Source organism: Podarcis pityusensis, assembly GCF_964106645.2.
Source record: "Podarcis pityusensis genome assembly, chromosome: 1".
NCBI lineage: Eukaryota > Metazoa > Chordata > Lepidosauria > Squamata > Lacertidae > Podarcis > Podarcis pityusensis.
The window spans coordinates 17,234,646-17,255,184 of NC_138028.1; the positions used below are offsets into that span (position 1 = coordinate 17,234,646).

Consider the following 20,539-nt stretch of genomic DNA (forward strand, 5'->3'; position numbering starts at 1 on the left):
TGACAGTCTGGAACCACCCCAAAATAGAGCTCTTTCCTAGCACAACCTATAGATCACCAGGATTGAACCTGTAATGTGGAAAGTGTGTACTGAGCTGACATTATTGTCACTGGAAGGAAACCTCATTGTTGTGACAAAAAAGCATATACAGTATGCATGTGTTTTCATTTGCAAAAATTGAACTTACATGGAACCAGACAGAGGGCCTTCTCAGCAGTGGCACCCTCCCTGTGGAACGCCCTCCCATCAGATGTCAAGGAGATAAAGAACTACACAACTTTCAGAAGACATCTGAAGGCAGCCCCATATTGGGAAGTTTTAAATGTTTGACATTTTACTATGTTTTTATATGTGCTGTAAGCCACCCAGAGTGGCTGGGAAAACCCAGCCAGATGGGCGGGGTATAAATAATACAATTGTTGTTGTTGTTTCCTTTTTATATAATAGCTATACCCTGCTTTATCAGCAATAGGTAAAGGTAAAGGGACCCCTGACCATTAGGTCCAGTCGTGACCGACTCTGGGGTTGTGGTGCTCATCTCGCTTTATTGGCCGAGGGAGCCGGTGTACAGCTTCCGGGTCATGTGGCCAGCATGACTAAGCCGCTTCTGGCAAAACCAGAGCAGCACACAGAAATGCTGTTTACCTTCTCGCCGGAGCGGTACCTATTTATCTACTTGCACTTTGACGTGCTTTCGAACTGCTAGGTTGGCAGGAGCAGGGACCGAGCAACGGGAGCTCACCCCGTTGCAGGGATTCGAACCGCCGACCTTCTGATCGGCAAGTCCTAGGCTCTGTGGTTTAACCCACAGTGCCACCCGCGTCCCTTTCTGGGGCAATAGATCTATCCCCAAAAAACCTCCAGACTTTTTGAGGTTAGGAAGTGACAGGGAATTGAATGGAAAAGTATGGGGTGGGGAAATGATTAATGGGAGGATGTATAATTCAGGATGAATTCAGGACGAATGCTAATTGTCGTATGACCTCCCTGCAAGCAAACCAGAACAAATGCTCAACAGAGACCAAACTTAGCGTAACCTTTTGCAAGCAAACTAAGACGAATGCTAAACAAGCAGGTTGTCTGGAAGAACCCACAATTCGGCTTTAGGGTTCCCTTTTGTATCTTTATTAGGGCTGCCAGCATGGGAATGAACCAACCCAACCATATAACTGACGCACTGCAATGTGGAATTCTGGCTCTGCAGATGTGGTTTTCACTGGCTATCCATGCCACCAAAGCGATGATACACCAATCAGGCCACTTTGTGCTAGGAAGCAGTAGTAAATAATCAGAGCAGAAGATTGGGTGGGCCTGTGCAAGCCACTGGAAGCAGCTCAAGCACAGCAAACCTTTTAAGTTGTGCCGGCATGATCTGCTTAGGCCGTTACATACTTTCACTAAAGACAGGAGCAGGAGCAGCACAACGCCTAACTCCTTTTAAAGGGCTTATAACCCGAGCTGCTTCCACAATCGGGGAAGCATAACGTTAAAAGAGTTCTCTGGATTGCTACACAGGGAGAGCTTCTAAAGCCCGACTGCAACAGAAGTGCCTTTTCTCTTTTTGGCAGGGGAGCGTTATCTTTCTAACGCAGCTGCTGCAAATCAGCAGCATTTACTCTGCAACCCACAGGAGACACCCCTTCCACAAGCCATACGCACGCAGCCATGCATTTTCCACAGGCTGAGACCAGAAGCCATCATCCCCTTCCCTCTGGAATGGGTTCAGAACAGCGGAAGAATTCTCATACTGCTGCAGTGTTATATCAGGAAGATAAAAAAAATAAAATTAGTAAGATTTCTGAGCAATTGACTATCGTCCTGGTAAATGCTGCTAAGGCTATAATCAAGAACGTGTAATTCAAAAACTTATCCCTGCCATTCAATTTTGGCAGGCTGGACCTGCAACACTCGATGGGAAAAAAGGCAATAGCATTCATTACATATACCCAGGAAGAACAAAGTGTGCATTCTCATGTACCAAATAAGAAGCACTTAGCTTGCACAACTGCTGAACCTGACTAGTTTCAAGGTGAGGTCTGGACAATCCGCTTGTCAGGCTGAAAACTAATATATGTCTATAAGAGAAGACACTGCGCCCTTCAGCTGAAAAGACAGGCATGCATATTAGTAGAACTGAAACTCAGCAATCAATATTCTCTTTCCAACTATATTTCGAGGTAGGCCAGCTTCCTTTTTAAAAATAAACTTCAATGTGCCACATATGAATGTCAATGTGTTTATCCTTATCAATTCTTTTGTTAATGACAACTCATTTCTCAAGGTAGGAGCAAGCTTACTAGTCACATCACGTGTGGAGGATCTGCCAGCTGGGTTCCTGGGTTCAAATTTGCAAAACTGTACTTTCCGCCCAGGAGATGAAGACGCCTATTTAGTTTGATCAGGGTAGGAATGGTTTCAGATCGGATCAGTACTCTGAAAATGCAATATGTGCCTTCTTCCCCTATTTCAGCTCTGCAGGAAGCCTTGGTCAAGTCCCATGCAAAGCCACACAACCCAGTTTCAAAGTCTCCTTCATACTCGCATTGATGCTAGTGAGTTCCATGCAAGTCCTCCCTTTAAGGACTCAGCAGTAGTAGCATCCTGTCATGAAATGTGATAGTCAGATCATTAGCTTAATATTTTCTGTACTGACTGGCAATGGCTCTCCAGGGGTTCGGACAGAATCTCTCCTAGCCAACCTGGAGATGCTGGGGACTGAACCTAAGACCTTTTGATGGCAAAGCAGATGCTCTACAGACCTTCCTGTTCATGTGTAATTATACTCCCATTGGGTGGCATAGCGCCCCCAAAGCGCATGACATCATCAGCGTTGTCACGAGCACTGAACGAACACTTGCACCAACTTAGTCCAGGTGGCCCTCCAAACTGAAATAACCACTGTTGGAAAGAGGATTCTGGACCAAATAGACCCTTGATCTGACTTGTTCAAAATAATATTCAGCTTTTGTTTCTTTTACATGCAAGGTGAGGATCTAGGCAATTGCACTAGGAAAACCTACAGCCTCTTTAGTAAATGCTGACAAGGGCTTTGGTTCACAGAAATGGGATAGTCACTCAGAACACATTTCTCTCCCAAAGCTTCAAAATGGGCAAAAACAATGGCTGCAGTAACGTTTTCCACTGGAACAATCCCAAACACGGCAACCTAACAATAGGGATACTGTAGTGTGCTGTGTGATTAATGGAGAGGGATGGAATGAACGGGGAAGGCAGTCCCTAAGAACACATGGAAACACTTGGCGCACAATAATCTCTTCCAACCCAGAGGCCAGAACAAGATGCTACAACAGACATAGGACTGCTGCAAAAAACAAAACAGCAGCCCGACTCCTTCTCCCAGGGATGCCTGGTTTTGTTTTGCAGTGTCATTATAAATCATTACGTTATGGGTTTCCTGAACCCCAATGAAGTTGAGGAGCAGGCAGGGAAACTCTTGGAGCACAATGATGCAATGCAATGCATTTTTATAGTGCCTGGCATTACTGAGGAGGAAGAGATGGAGCACTGCTGGTTTAAGCAGAGGCCATACATCTGCTGGCACATCTGGTGATAAATGAGTCGCAGCTGTGGAAGAGTGCTGTAGCTCATAGTCTTTCCAGTCAAGCTGATGCAGGAGATGGGACTGTGGTGCCTCTTATTCTCTAAATCATTAAGGACCAAAGTAGAAGCCATCATGCAAAGACCATAACCTCACGTTTGGCAATAGGTCAGCAGTACTGCGCTGTTTTGAATGCAAACAGTCCCAGGTTCAGATGCCGGCACCTCCAGCGACAAAGATCTTGGGGGGCAGGACTGGGAAAGGTGGATCTCTCCTTGGCACTCTGGAGAATCTCTTGTCAGTTACAGTGGAATATATGCTGGGGCCAGATGGGCCAATGGTCTAAAGACAGGGACGGGGACATCTGTGGTGTTCCAGAAATTGTTGCACTAAATTTCTCAGCATAACTGTCTTCAATGTTTTAATCTTAAAGTTTTCAATGCAATGGAGCAGGATATAACTGTGGTGAAATAATAAAATAAATAAATAATAATAAAAAACCCAATAATAAATAATAAAATAAATCCCTAACAATTGTGCGTATACCATATTTTTTGCTCTATAACACTCACTTTTTCCCTCCTAAAAATTAAGGGGGAATGTGTGTGCATCTTATGGAGCGAATGCAGGCTGCGCAGCTATCCCAGAAGCCAGAACAGTAAGACGGATTGCTGCTTTCACTGCGCAGCAATCCCTCTTGCTGTTTTGGCTTCTGAGATTCAGAATATTTTTTTTCTTGTTTTTCTCCTCCAAAAACTAGGCGCGTCTTGTGGTCTGGTGCGTCTTATAGAGCGAAAAATACGGTGAATTAACTACTAATGCACTATTACTGCATCAATAACATGTTGCAGAATATTTATGTATGTAACTACAGTAGCTCGGATTTTGTTAGCCCAAAAACGGAGAGGTCCCAAAGATGGCGGAATGGCAGCTTAAAATGATGGGAGTATGCAGAGTTAGCAGGTCTAACCAGCCGAATAAGAGAACAAGAAGACAGAGTTTATAAAGAGGAATGGAAAATATTTGTGGAATACTTGGAAAATAACTGCAAGCAAGTGAAAATCCTAGCAGGATTAAGGTAAATGCAACAGTATAATCTAAATTGAAGTAATATGTAAATGGGGGGGGGGGAATTAGATGGTTGGAATAGAATATGCAGTAATAATGAGAAAATTAAAAGAGCCATGAAAGAAGGAGAAGGGAAGTTGATGAATGTACTATTTTACTGGTGGATAATTTACTGGGGGAAATGTGTAACTGAAAATTCTTCTTTTTTTTTTAAATACATGTAGCAGAATGAAGAGGGAAGGTCCTTTTAATCAAATATAAATAAATGGTGGTGATGCAAATTAGTGTGCTCATTTATTATCTGAGACTATTTTGGCTTTACAGCGAGGAACGAATGAGGAAAAGATTGTAAAGCTTATCCTTCCCTCTAAAAAAGGAATAACGTTGGTTTATTAATTGAAATGTTATCATATATTTCCTCCAATGTTTTATAACGGCACCTGTAATGAAGTTTTAGTAACCTGTACATTTATTCAACTTTACTTGGTTCACGAATGAGTGACCAATCAGTAAAAAAGGGCGCAGGATAAATTCTTTAATCACCAGACGATCCTAGAAAACCTGCTGTAGCTGCAGCTAATATTAGCCGTCACATTGGCCACACAGCCTGTGAGCACTTTCACAATAAGTCAAAGCCTGTTCCCGGCTTCATATTTAAGACATGTTATTTCCTAACGTACAGAACAGAAGAGACTGATTTAACAAACCACAGAGCACCAAAAATAGGAATCAGGAACAGAGGAAGCTGCTTTATACCATTGGTCCATATAGCTCAGTATTGTCTACACTGATTGGCAACAGCTCTCCAGGGTTTTAGACAGGGGATTTTCCCGGCCGCACCAGCTAGGGATCGAACCTGTGACATTTTGCATGCAAATCATGTGCTCTGCCGAAGAGACACAGCCCTTCTGCACGTGGAAGGTTTCTGAGTGAGTGGCTAACTATGTTTTAAAGTCCCCTAAGTATTTGTGCATCTCCCTATCCTTGCTAGAATCTGAAGGGTGGGTGTTCAGGGAGGAAGAACGGCAAGTATTACCCACACGTTGCAAGGGGAAGCTCCTTCTCTCTGAGTTACGAGTGCACAGATGATGATAATGATAATGATAATGATAATGATAATGATAATGATAATGATAATATATTTATACCCCGCCCATCTGGCTGGGTTTCCCCAGCCACTCTGGGTAGCTTCCAGCTGAATATTAAAATACAGTGGTACCTCGGGTTACATACGCTTCAGGTTACAGACTCTGCTAACCCAGAAATAGTGCTTCAGGTTAAGAACTTTGCTTCAGGATAAGAACAGAAATCGTGCTCCGGTGGCGCAGCGGCAGCAGGAGGCCCCATTAGCTAAAGTGGTGCTTCAGGTTAAGAACAGTTTCAGGTTAAGAATGGACTTCCGGAACGAATTAAGTACTTAACCCGAGGTACCACTGTACAATGATTCACCAAATATTAAAAGCTTCTCTAAACAGGGCTGCCTTCAGATGTCTTCTAAAAGCCCAATAGTTGTTTATTTCTTTGACATCTGGTGGGAGGGCGTTCCACAGGGCGGGCACCACTACCGAGAAGGCCCTCTGCCTGGTTCCCTGTAACTTTGCTTCTCGCAGTGAGGGAACCGCCAGAAGGCCCTTGGAGCTGGACCTCAGTGTCCAGGAGAACAATGGGGCTGGAGAAGCACAGAGGCAGTTGCTACAGTACTATGGCAGCTGCATGAACATCTCTGCGTATTAAAAGAGTCAGTAGTTCTTTAAATGCCACAAGGCAAAGTGGGGAAACATGGAGGGCCTCCACAGAAACTGCCTGTGTTGCTGATATTGCTTTCTTTCTGAAAATAGTGCTGGCTTTTTAAAAGCTGAGAGAGAGATATATGGAGGCAGTGCAGCCAGCTATGTCAGTGCTGAAGAGGCTAGGGCGGTTTGACATTTGGGTTCACTCCAGCCACACAACTCGTGTCAGCAGGTGCATGGAAAACTGCATAGCTGCAACAATGAAGAAGAAGAAGAGAAGAGTTTGGATTTGATATCCCGCTTTATCACTACCCTAAGGAGTCTCAAAGCGGCCAACATTCTTCTTTCCCTTCCTCCCCCACAACAACACTCTGTGAGGTGAGTGGGGCTGAGAGACTTCAGAGAAGTGTGACTAGCCCAAGGTCACCCAGCAGCTGCATGTGGAGGAGCAGAGACGCGAACCCGGTTCCCCAGATTACGAGACTACCGCTCTTAACCACTACACCACACTGGCTTCAATTCCAAGGCGAACGCACATTGGACCACAGGACTTCACTTATCACAACAGGGGCAATCCACAATGAAGCATAACCAGGAAATCCTGCAGGTCAGGAGGAGGCAGCTGAAAATGTGGGTTCTTTCCGCATCAATATAGTGAGGACCCAGATCTAGCAGGTCTACCTTCTATCGGTTAACCAATGCGAGTGGACGAAATAACAACATCATATTTTCACATCGCTTCTTGTTGTTTCTTCCAAGCCTAGAGGAAGTCACAGGCCTATGACACATCTCCTGCGCTTGAAAAGGCCAGTAAAAAGAGCCACAGTAAACCTCAACCACTTTTAGCCATTTGTAAAAAAAAAAGAAAAAAAAGACATGGTATTTTGCACAGGACATATGTGGTCGCCCTGCTCTGCTTACTCTTAACAAGTTCGTGTGAGAGAGTGCAAAGAGGCCACAGGTCTGTTGCCACAAACTGCTCACTCCAAACAGATCGAACGTGAAATGGACATACAGTGGTACCTTGGTTCTTGACCTTAATCCGTTCCGGGAGTCCGTTCAACTCCTGAAACTGTTCGAAAACCAAGGCGCGGATTCCAATTGGCTGCAGGAGCTTCCTACACTCAAGTGGAAGCCATGTTGGATGATTGGCTCCTGAAAAACATTTGCAAACCAGAACACATTTGCAGTGTTCGGGATCCGATTTGTTCAGCAGCTAAACCATTTGATAACCAAGGTACAACTGTATGTTTTATATATATTCATGAAAGTAGCAGCTGCGGTTGTAGGTAACATTTAAGGAGGTTCTTTAAGTGTACCTAACATAACGCTCATCTTTGGAGAGGGCGAAATGTTTTTCCACTTATTAACAAGTATAGTCAACAATTTAACTTGGTTGGTAGAGCATGAGATTCTCCAACAGTTTGACTTCATCCCCCAAAGGTGCACCTCTTCATTGTCTCCTGACACAGACAGATGCCAATAACATGAAGCCAGTTTACTCAAACTTCTGCCTCGCTTAAAACCACCATTTCCCTCATTTCCTCCACACAGCCATCACGGGCACAAAGGGAAAGAGCTCTCCTTTTGCATTCACATCGGTTATCTTGTTTATTTCAAGTATTTATATTATTTATTTCATTCGTCAGTCACTTTTTACAGTAAATGGAAGTCTCAAAGTGACTTGACAAAAACAAAACACAGACTATAAAATCAACTGAAAACCAGCAAAAAAAATCAACATGCCAACAACACAAGATACATGAAATATCTCACATTTCTTCTACAAAGCAAAATCATCATCATCATCCTAAAGGAAAGTAAGAACAAATGTAAAACCACAAATTTACCCAAAAAAGCGCCCTGCCCCCCTTACCACTGAAACAACATTACAGTGGTACCTCGGGTTACATATGCTTCAGGTTACAGACTCTGCTAACCCAGAAATAGTGCTTCAGGTTAAGAACTTTGCTTCAGGATGAGAAGAGAAATCGTGCTCCGGCGGTGCGGCAGCAGCAGGAGGCCCCATTAGCTAAAGTGGTGCTTCAGGTTAAGAACAGTTTCAGGTTAAAAACGGACCTCCGGAACGAATTAAGTACTTAACCTGAGGTACCACTGTACTGAAATGTTTATTTGTGAGCTTAAGCTATAAATCAAAGGGCCCTGGGTTCAGATTTCACCTCCGCCATGCACTCACTGACCCTGCGTAAATTACAATTCCTCAGCCTCCATTTCCTTCCCAGCGTCTCCTATGGGGTAACCATGATCAGCTTCACAACCCTTGCTATCAGAATTACATGAAGTGTTATATAAATGGAAACTCAACCGTTACGACATTTTGAGCGACAGCACACATAAAACCCTTGAGAATCTTCGTGTGCTTGCTGCCCTCGTATTCTCAGGGCACACTTCCTTAATTTTCTTCCTTCGTAGCTGAGGAAGGCGGAATAATTCGGTTCAGTTCACACTTCACTCAAGTCTCTTAAAATACTCGGCGAAACAATACGCAAGCTGAAACACAGCTGTCCTTCAAAATTTGCAGTTCTCCTAATTTACTGAAGACATTAGGGTACAGCGCAAAAATTTAATAAAGAATAATAATTTTTAAAAGCGTATTTTGGTGAAAACAAAAATGCATTAGAGTGAGGGGAAACTGCTTGCAAAAAAATGTGTACAATAGCTAAAATTGCATACAAACTGTTCATGTCAGGATAAATGAGCACTAAAATCCTGGTGAATTTCCATGAGGAATTCAAAATCAATCAATCAATCAATCAATCAATCAATCATACTGATGCACAAATATGGTGAACCAAAACATGAAGGATGCAGCAAGCTTCGTTTCTCCTGCTACAGATCAATGCATTCAAGTTGGATGTTTTTAAGCAGAGGTTGGATGGCCATCCGTCCTGGACGCTTTAGTTGAGATTCCTGCATTACAGGGGGTTGGACTAGATGGCCCTCAGGGTCCCTTCCAACTCTACGATTCTATGATTCCTTCATCAGATTTTGTGGGCTCTTCCGGGCAATCTGTTTGGTGAATCACAGCAGGAGAAAACAAGCTTGCTCCCTCTTTCCACACCCTTTATCCATCTTGGTTGCCCTCCTCTGCACACATTCCAGCTTGTCAATATCGTTCTTAAATTGTGATGCCCAGGAGAGTCCTTATGGTGGGAAGCCCTCAGATGACTGTAGCAGCTACCAATTCCAACAGTCAAGTGGCCCTGCTTCAAAACTGGTCTTAGCACCACCATGCTCCTTCCTCGGACAGCACCTGGCTTCTCCGTGCAATTGGAACAAGAGGAAGATGGTACAGTGGTACCACGGATTAAATACTTAATTCGTTCCGGAGGTCCGTTTTTAACCTGAAACTGTTCTTAACCTGAAGCACCACTTTAGCTAATGGGGCCTCCCGCTGCCGCCGCACCACTGGAGCACGATTTCTGTTCTTATCCTGAAGCAAAATTCTTAACCTGAAGCACTATTTCTGGGTTAGCGGAGTCTGTAACCTGAAGCGTATGTAACCTGAGGTACCACTGTACAATGAAACTGCAGTAAACAGCAATTTCCTTGTTCCTCTCTGCTGCCCACATCCAAGAAGGTGGCAGGCCCTGTCCGTGGGAAGGTGAACAAATGGGTAACTGCTGCAGCTGCTGGAAACACCAGCTGCTACTGTCAAAGAGAGCCTTCCCACAGTATACTAACCAATTAAGGAAGTTTTTAGTCAAATTTACTGCTTTAGTTTCAAATCTTAATTATGCCGCACACAATTTGAAATTGATCTTAAGAATCATCTTAAAGCATATTGCTTGAAAAGATGTAGACAGATCATTCAAATCAGTGTCATGAATAAACTCGCTCGTGGATCAGAGCCAAGAATAAACTTTCACATGGAAATAAGCCACTTCTCAAGGTTTGTAAATTTACTTGATTAACCAGATCAGCAAGTTTAGTCCCTTCCACTTTGATTGCGTTTTTTAAATTCAGAACAGAAAGCTATATGGTTTGTAACTTTGTAAAGTTCGTTAACAGTTCTGTGCATTTTCCAAATCCAAAGCAATAACAGCATTTGGCAAAAGAGATAATGAAGTTAGAGAAAACATATACACTTAAACAGAAGGCCATTCAGCCCTGCATTGTGTGTTGAAAAAGACTGAGGTAGAAGAGATCATATCTGTAATGGATTCCAACTGAAATTCACAAATGCAATGAGAGACAGACATAAAACGAAGCTGTTATACCGCTGTTCCAACAAATCAGTTTTTTGTCTGGAGATCTCAATCTCATGTGTGTTATTTGCACTCACACGCCTTTGCATCAAATGAACCTCACTCACTTTTTACTCTCTACCAGATATGAATCCCTTTGCTTCATATAAAACAGGACTATTGTTCTCCAGTGAATCAGCGCAATACATTCCCAGTAAAGTTGCCAAGTACTTACCTCGCTGCCATCACAGAAATAACTTGGTATTATGTTTTGGAGAGAACAGTACTAGCGATCTGTCCAGCACAACTGTTGCATTAAAACATGTCGCCCTTGTAACTTTACCACGTTACACAAAGCAGAACATGAAGTAAGCCAAGCAGTTTAACTTGAAAGTTTACACTAGGTCTTGTAACCAAACAGGAAAAGGAAGCTTTACCAAAATAGAGAGCGTATGTGTGCAGGAAGCAACTCTGCGTTTTTGGCTTGATATTTTTTCTTAGCAAAATTTATTGTTCAGCAGAAAGGCCAGTGTGGAAAAAAGACGACCAAAATAGCCCAAATTCGAGGGCACAAATAGTGCCACCCTCACTGGGAGTGTTGAGGATATATATTTAAGCTCCCCAATAAAAGCACCCATCAGTGGAACTCAATATGGACATCAGTCGCCAGCATTCTCCAAGATATGTAGGGTCACAGAAATTAAGCTGGAATCTGCAATATGTGCAAGCTGCAGTAATTTGTACTGGTTTGGGAAGGGACAAGGAGCAATGCTGGCAAGGAAACCACTGGCAATTTGTGTCAGCCAATTTCTAGCTGCTGAGATTTCAGCAGGCACTGCCAGGGCACATACAAACACTGTCATAAGACCCAGAAACCTGATTTTATTTTATTTTTAAAAAAGCAAAACTGAACACATAGATTTTCAAGGAAGCTGGATTCTTCACCGTTCTTCATTCTAAGCTTTATTTCTGGCATCCACACAGAATTCTGCCATACCCACACACAGCCCACATCTTTTAGAATTGAGGCACAAACCAGCCCTCATTTTGTTTTTGCACATACAGTGGTACCTCGGGTTACAGATGCTTCAGGTTACAGACTCCGCTAACCCAGAAATAGGGTTAAGAACTTTGCTTCAGGATGAGAACAGAAATTGTGTGGCGGCGGCAGCGGAATGCCCCATTAGCTAAAGTGATGCTTCAGGTTAAGAACAGTTTCAGGTTAAAAACGGACCTTCAGAATGAATTAAGTTCTTAACCCGAGGTACCACTGTATACACATATACAGTGGACGCTCAGGTTGTGAACATGATCCGTGTGGGATGCACATTCGCAAGCCGCAGCGTCCGCAACCCGCAACGGCATGTCTGCGCACGTGCGGGTTGCAACTCAGCGCTTCTGTGCATGCGTAAACCGGGTTTTAGCACTTCTGCGCATGCTTTACCGCCGAAACCTGAAAGTAACCTGTTCTGGTACTTCCGGGTTTCAGTGGTACGCAACCTGAAAAAACGCAACCTGAAGCATCTGTAACCCAAGGTATGATTGTACACACCATCTCTTTAAGTGTGTTGTTAAATTTGAGTTGATTTATTAAAAAGGAGAGACATCACCTTGGCAACAAAGGTCCGTATAGTAAAAGCTATGGTTTTCCCAGTAGTGATGTATGGAAGTGAAAGCTGGACCATAAAGAAGGCTGATCGCCAAAGAATTGATGCTTTTGAATTCTGGTGCTGGAGGAGACTCTTGAGAGTCCCATGGACTGCAAGAAGATCAAACCTCTCCATTCTTAAGGAAATCAGCCCTGAGGTCTCACTGGAAGGACAGATCGTGAAGCTGAAGCTCCAATACTTTGGCCACCTCGTGAGAAGAGAAGACTCCCTGGAAAAGATCCTGATGTTGGGAAAGATGGAGGGCAGAAGGAGAAGGGGACGACAGAGGGCGAGATGGTTGGATAGTGTTCGCAAAGCTACCAGCATGAGTTTGACCAAACTGCGGGAGGCAGTGGAAGACAGGAGTGCCTGGCGTGCTCTGGTCCATGGGGTCACGAAGAGTCGGACACGACTAAACGACTAAACAAATTATCAACCCAGTCAGATAGGTGGGGTTAGTTGAGAGTCCAGCACTGCAGGAGGTTGGATTAGATAACCCTTGGGGTCCTTTCCAATTCTTATAATTCCATGATTCTACTATTCCCCCCCCCCCAGCACCTTTCCAGTTTCCCATTTATCTGTTAAGCTCTGATACTTTCATTTCTGCCACTCTAGCGGTGTGGTGAAAGATGAGCAATCCACATTTATTATATTGCTGCAAGGGGAAAAACTTCACACTCACTCCATGCCTGCCAATCTTGCTCTCTAGGTCATAATTATGAAGCCCACCCAGAGACTCCTGTGTTCAACAGATCAATGGAATGGCATGTGCAAAGAACAGAAAATCCATACGGTGGGTTGGCCACACTTTTGAATTGCGCTGGCACAAGTGTGACTCTACCTCTTTGTTTTCCTGTCGTTTTGAGCAGGAACCTGCAGCTGTCTTATGCGCAAGTGGTTAGCCAAGACTAGAATAAAACAGACGGGAGTCCAGAGAATAAGGAAACTGATAATACTTCAGAGAGAGGGTAAACAGAACAAAACAGTGTATGACAGGAGGACAAATCCTATTTGGGGACTTCCCTGGCTTTTTTCTGGCCCATGTAGGACCAGTCTGAATAGTTGGCCTTGGTTTAGGGAAGCTTTTAATGTTTAATAGGTTATTGTATTTTAGTGTTTTGTTGGAAGCCGCCCAGAGTGGCTGGGGAAACCCAGCCAGATGGGCGGGGTATAAATAATAAAGTATTATTATTATTGGTGAAGATTTGACGTTTTCATCCCCAAAAAGTTTTAGATTTGAGTTTCTATTGAAATGAGGCTCCATTTTAACGTTGTATTTTAATCTTGTTTTTAAGTTGTATCTTAATCAATTGTTTTATATCTGGTGTTAGCCGCCCTGAGCCTGGTCTTGGCTGGGGAGGGCAGGGTATAAATAAAAATTTATTATTATTGTTATTATTATTAATCAACTGAGAGCACTGTAGTTCTTAGATCAGGTCTTCATCAGAGGGAAACTCAATCAGAACCAGTCAGAGGCACCAGCTTGTGGAGGCAATGTGGGGGGCAACATTGTGTGTGTGATGTCAGGACGCTGGGAGGAATTGGGGGCGGAGCCAAAAGTGGCGGCCACATGCCTAAATGGCTGGCGGCTTCTCCTCCTCCTCTTCTTAGCACTGCCACTGGTGGGAGGATGCTCTGACACCATGCTGGGCTCCATTCTTCGGCACTGTGCTTTTGGGAGATAGGTCCCCCTGGCCCCTACCCCCAAAATATAGGGGGCCCGAAAAGGGCTCGGCCCCCAGGAGCCCCCTGGAACTAGTTTACTTTCCAATTCTTCCAAATGTCAAATCCCAAATGTCTTCATCACCGACTACTGAATCCCAACTGACTCGAACCTCCAGCCAATCAGTCTGGACCAAAAACAGAATTAACTCCTTATGTCACACACTAGCACAAGTTAGCAGGGAGGCGTTGTAAAGAGAGTTTACCTTCTCCTTATTCCCCCACCCTGGGTGAGCATAAGACAAATGCAAGTTCAAGCTGAAAACAGCAAGGAAACAAAGAGGAAGGGCAGCACACCCCAAACAGAGTAACATTTGAAAGCACGGCAAAAATGAAAAGGCTTGCTTACTTCTCAGGAGTCATAGCTTAGGCTTCCAAGCTCAGGCATCCAGACCTACTCATTTCTGCCTGTCTCACATGAACAATGTTCACATACATGCAGACAGTACAGTGGTACCTCAGGTTACAGACGATTCAGGTTACAGACGCTTCTGGTTACTGACTCTGCTAACCCAGAAATAGTACCTCAGGTTAAGAACTTTGCTTCAGGATGAGAACAGAAATCAGGCTCCGGCAGCGCAGCGGCAGCGGGAGGCCCCATTAGCTAAAGTGGTACCTCAGGTTATGAACAGTTTCAGGTTAAGAACAGACCTCCAGAACGAATTAAGTTCTTAACCCGAGGTACCACTGTATAATGCTTTTATACTGTGCTTGACAGAGCACTTGTGAAAACATTCACTGCATCCACCTGCGGCGCAAGGTAAGGGTTCAGAAACAGCATCCACGCCGGGAATGCTATTTATGCTGGGCCAAAAATGCACAGACACACAGTAGCACAGTCTTTCACTTTAAAAAAACAACAACGCAGCTTTGCTGCAGCTTCAAAAAGTGACAGAGCTTCTCTAAGCAGCTCAGCTCTATTGTTTATTGGTAACAAATATGCTTTATATTCTCATTAATCGAGACTATTCTCGAGAATATTCACCAAAAGATTATTCTCGAGAATTTAACATCACTAGGAATGATGTTACATCATGGTGTAGCAGGTATTCCCAACGGCCCATTCTGCTACCACAGTGCTTCCTTGCTGCCACTCCTAAAGCAGCAGCAAGACAGCTTTGTGGGCAAAGGAAAGAATGTGAGACCCTCCGACACTTCCTCTAATATGGGAACACCCCTCTAAAATATTACTATTATTATTTATTAAATTTATATACAGTACTGCCTTCCATCCATAGACCTCAGGGTGGTTCACAACCTAAAGACACAAGATTAAAAAAAAAACCCCACAAAATACAGAATAAAAACAAGAACAAACTAATAACCCTCTCCCCTCCAAAACACATTTAAATATTAAAATTTCTCCCATTCCCCATAAGATATCAAAAACAACTTTCAGGACCTTTCCATTTAGGATCACTGGCCAAAATATTTCGCCCAGGACTAGGGGCTATAGCTCAGCTGTTACATGAAGAAGGTCCCAAGTTCAACCCACTTAGGACAGGTATAAGGATCCTTCAGCTCTCCAGCTGCTCCTGTACTACAACTCCCATTGGCCCCAGCGATCATGGCCAATGGCAAGGGATGGTGGGTGTTGTAGTTCTGCAACACCTGGAGGGCAACAGATTCATCACACCTGAGTTAGAAGGATCAGAGAATAATAATAATAATAATAATAATAATAATAATAATAATAATATTATTTATACCCCGCCCATCTGGCTGGGCTTCCCCAGCCACTCTGGGCGGCTTCCAAAAGAATACTAAAATACTGTGATACATCCAACATTAAAAGCTTCCCTAAAGAGGGCTGCCTTCAGATGTCTTCTAAAAGTCTGGTAGTTGTTGTTCTCTTTGACATCTGGTTGGAGGGAGTTCCACAGGGCAGGCACCACCACCAAGAAGGCCCTCTGCCTGGTTCCCTGTAACTTGGCTTCTCGCAGTGAGGGAACCGCCAGAAGGCCCTCGGTGCTGGACCTCAGTGTCTGGGTAAAACGATGGGGGTGGAGACGCTCCTTCAGGTATACTGGACCGAGGCCGTTTAGGGATGCGAAAGGAACCTCTACACCAGTGATGTCCAAACTTGGCCCTCCAGCTATTTTTGGACTACAATTCCCATCACCCCTGACCACCGGTCCTGTTAGCTAGGGATGATGGGAGCTGTAGTCCAAAATCTGCTAGAGGGCCAAGTTTGGCCATCACTGCTCTACACCGAGGTGCCGGGGAGCCACTGCCAGTGAAAGAAGACTGTGCTGGGCTACAAAGATGAGGGATGATGGGAACTGTAGTCCAAAAACTGCTGGATACCCAAGTGTGGAAACTCTGATAGATAAACAGCATGACCAGGTACGCACAGCAAACTGAAACTAGGATCCAGACCTTTCAACCGTGGGTGGCCTTTCAGGTTTACTTCTTTAGCAACCTGAGATGTTCTATCTCCTTTCAGTTACCGCATGGCAGCCTTATAAAGTCTTCCTGTTGTTACACTTGAAATCTGCAAGGCAGAGGCTGGGTGGGGTGGGGGGAAGTGCTGCATTTAGAACTGTGCTAAAGAGAAGTGAAATGTAAAAAATGACCTAATTTACAGCTGCAAATATTTTTGTTCTGTCTCACTGAGCCAAGTAGCTTGAGGTGAAAGGGACTTTCCTAAATCACTGCCAGATCTTAAAATCACAGTCCGTACTTTCCATTAGCTTTTGACCCAGTGGTTCAGAAAGCTCCTCCATGATCACCTGTCTCTTCATTTGAGAATAAATCGAGAAAGTCCAGTTGGCCCTTCCAAGTTTACTTTCACACTGGAGCCCCTCAATTGTCCCAATGTCAGTTTCTGTTCTGCAGGGGGCGGGATTTACTTGCTGGCTGCGTCTCACTTTCTAAGAAATAATAAAGTAGTGCTATGCTACTAACAAAAAGAAAGGAAGGTAACTGATGGAATGAAAAGTAGGAATTAAATAATTGTTGACTCCCCGGGCATGAACAGAAACTGACACTTGAGCAACTGCAATTTGCTAACCTTCTCCACCCATGACATTCTTTAAATGGGGTGAACCTACATGGAAAGAGCAAAAAAGCCCTTAGAAGGCTTGCATTGTATTTGTGCAATTGTATTTTGTTACAAAAAAGCTGCCACAAATCAGGTTCCCTTCCCCAAAAGAAACCCACAGGAAGGCAACACAGAAAAAACTGCAGAAATGAGCTGACAACGACATCATTAGACCATTCTGTAAGAAATATGTACACAAAAGATGACTATTCAGAGAACGGTCCTTGGCGTTTGCAAACCAAGGCTGAGTTTGACAAGCACCAACTGCATCTTGGGTGGAAAATAGTTGGCTGGTTTACATTAGCTCCTGCCTTTAAAATGTTTGGGTTTTTTTAATTAATGTATGCTATTTAGGTTTTGCTCTTTTAACCTTTTCTTTAAACAATCATGACAGCATGTATACAGATTACTGGAGCCCTTGGATCCAGCCTGAGAACAAGCTGAATAAAACTGCAAACAGTTGCATACCAACATTAAGGATGGGGCATGAAAACGGTCTCACGATAATTTTGTTAAAACTTGCTAGAGCCAGCCATTTGCATTTTCTCCCAGTTGAGTTTAAAAGAGGCACACCACTCCAAGTCAAAACTTCCTTGGTATTTAAGCTAGGCTCTGAGGTATTTTTTTGTCCACTGCAATAAGTTTATTAACAATGCAATAAGCAGTTGACATCAAAAGAGAAAAAATATCAAAACTTTCAGTTTTCACAGCAGGGTTGGCACTGCAGTTAGACAGAGTCAGATGACTTCCCTCAGGCAGCCTGATGCTGGGGGTAAGTGGCAACAGCCTCTAGCTACACCTCTGCCATTATTCCAAATTGAGTGCTTAAATTGTACTTTATGGTTTTTATGGTAGTTCTGCACTTATGATATTATTTCCCATTTAAATACATGTCAATTTTTTTCAAATAACCAGGAAGATAAATTTCTTCATCTTTTTATATAGCACGTTTTTGGGGAAAAAATTTTTTAAAGCAGAAATAGAGGCATAACTTTACTTTAACTTCTGGGGGTACTAGTAATATTAAAAAGAGGTTAACCTCTTCCTATAGGGTATCTGTTCCTGATTCCTTACCTCACAGTAACCACTACAGCAATCCAGTTTAATCATCCCAGGGTCAGACATCTTAGAGAGCTCTAAGAGGTCTGGCTGTTCTTTAGTAAAATCCAATCTTTCAACCAGCATAAACATGATACTTCGAAATATAGTTGTAGGTCAGGGAGAGCAAAACCACCTCTCTTTGGTGCTGCATTTCTCTAGCACTATCCTAACAACAAAACATCTGGCTTTTATAAGTGGGTTTGTTGCACCCTGGCAACAGAGCACTTTAATCTACTTCACATAAAGTTCTGGTATGCTCCTGAATCCCTCCTGCAAAATAATGATAGTCTGGAGGTTCCCATTAACATTTAGCACCTGAACAGGTCACCTAGTTTCAGTCTTCCCCTCTATGACGAGACGTATTGTATTTGTACAGGAATCATAGTAATTATTTCTAAATTTGCATGTATACATATGTGGATTGTATGCAAATCTCTTTATCTTTTGTGGCAGTGTTTATGTGGCCACCCTGCCTGTCAGTTAGAACGTTCTTCAAGATCATTACCAGCTGCCACCTGATGATCTCATTGCGGTACCAGGGCAGATATAGTAGATCCTGCTTTCAATACTATTTTTACCTACAAACCTTTTGAGGTGGGCATACTGCTTTCTTTCCAACAACAATGCATGCCCCATAAACTTCCTGCTGAAATCTTGTAACTTCTTAGTCTACTAAAGTTTTTTGGGGGTGGCGGCAGTGTTGTTCTGCTTTTGTTGTGCTATAATACAAGAGCTTCCCTATGGACGACTCATAAAGCAGACAGTCCGGTATAAATTCACCTTTAATGCACTATTATTGTGCCACGATGTGTTGCCTGCAAAAAATAAATAAATCACCAGTCTGAAGGGGTCCACTGTCTGCCTGTTGAGTTAACTGTGTGTTGTAATTTTTCCTATCAAAATCCGGCCCAAACTTTCCCCCTTTTGATCTAGCTATGCTGCCAACACCCTGGCTTGATCCATCTCCACCCACTTCCCCAAAAATGGTGAACACAGGGATAAACAGACGAAAAAGGACTGCCTTCATCTCAGGCCTTTTTATCTTCCACAGAGGCCAGTCTTATTGCTCGCTCTCTCACTGTAATTTCCAAAATCAGTCTGGCTCATTTCTTGCACCGCTGCTGTCTCAAACCTGTCTTGTTCTTGGACTTGAGACGGGCCGTATGGAAATGTTTATTTTATATATGTTGTACAATGTCTCAAGCACATACCCCCCCAGTCCTTTCATGCTTTTAAACGAAATATTTTAGCCATTTTGGAAGAGGTCAAATGCATTTCCACATAGTGCCGCAACTGTGACTTGGCATTTGCTGTGCGTTGGCTAATCTGTGGATGTGCAGCGAGTTGACTCTGCTTCGGGAGACTTCATTGCGTGTGTGCAAGTGGCAGATTATTGCTCTCCATATGGCCTATAAATTGTTTCATTGCTGCTCAGCGTGGGGTCTGGGCTCATTATAAATCCCACCATTTATTGAGAGAGCATTTTCAGGCACCCACTGAGTTAAAGTGTTATAATAACACTGTTGATGCGTAATACAAAATCAGACTTGCTATCAGCTCTTTCAATCACAGGGGTAGAGAGAGGACAGCTGATCTTGAACCAGAAACGTATGAATTGTTGTTCATGCTACTAGTTTGAAGTGAAGAATTATCTTTAAGTTGTGCGAAACTTTCCGCTGAGATGGTCTTCCTTGAAAGCAGTTGGCTCCAGAATGGGAGTTGAACAACTGCTCCGGCTTCTTCTCTCTTACCTGGTTGGAGGTTTAAGACCAGTGGTTTGGTTAGAACACCTTAGTTTGGGCTCATCTATATATCTTGGGCTAGACCCAAAGCTGTCTGTTACACTTCTGCAGGTCGGCTGACTGTTGCGAAGTCACCTGATACTTTGGCAAATAGGTGTCCCACATTATACTTTGTTAGATAAGTCCTGAGTTGTGCTTTGAATACCAAACCAAATGCTTCCTCCAGGACATCTTGTAAACACTCTGTAGACACAGAATGATAGGATTTTTGTTGGCTATAGCTGGCAAGCAGAGACCTGAGCAAAGGAGTCCAGACATAGCTTAGAATTACAGGCAAATAAGATGTTGGAAAATAAGGCTTATAAAGTTTGCTAACATGCCTTGGTACAACACTACTTTTATTTTTAATTGGTCATCTCTACAGCACTTTTTCCTATAAACACTTGATGCCTTTACACAAATGGAGAGGCATGGTCCACTCAGGATTTAAGTACTTTTAAGTACCACTGACTTCACTTAACTCTTCCACTAAAATCAATAATACTTTAAAATGCTTGACTTTTATTATGTTGCTCCCATCCATAGTTTCTGAGAGCTCAATATGAAATAGCATGCAGTTCTGAGAGAGCCGACGTTCACTCTTGTTATGCCGGTACTGAAACTAAAATACAAAAAAGTGGTCCATGAGATAAATCTTTTCACAGCTCCTGAAGTACA

General features: G+C 43.3%; 1 protein-coding gene across 13 annotated transcripts in view; it reads right to left on the reverse strand.

The window, feature by feature from the left end:
* The window catches only part of EVL (Enah/Vasp-like), a 154,596-nt gene that overhangs the window by 76,508 nt on the left and 57,549 nt on the right, over positions 1-20,539 (reverse strand). The window contains exon 1 of one of the 13 annotated variants that reach the window (XM_081022536.1): positions 10,801-10,955. The exons of the other annotated variants lie outside the window; for them this stretch is intronic. Within the exon in view, the coding sequence (XP_080878662.1) occupies positions 10,801-10,811 (11 nt within the window). The 5' untranslated portion in view covers positions 10,812-10,955. Of the gene's footprint in view, positions 1-10,800; positions 10,956-20,539 lie in introns of those variants that run through there. 13 annotated transcript variants of the gene reach the window in all.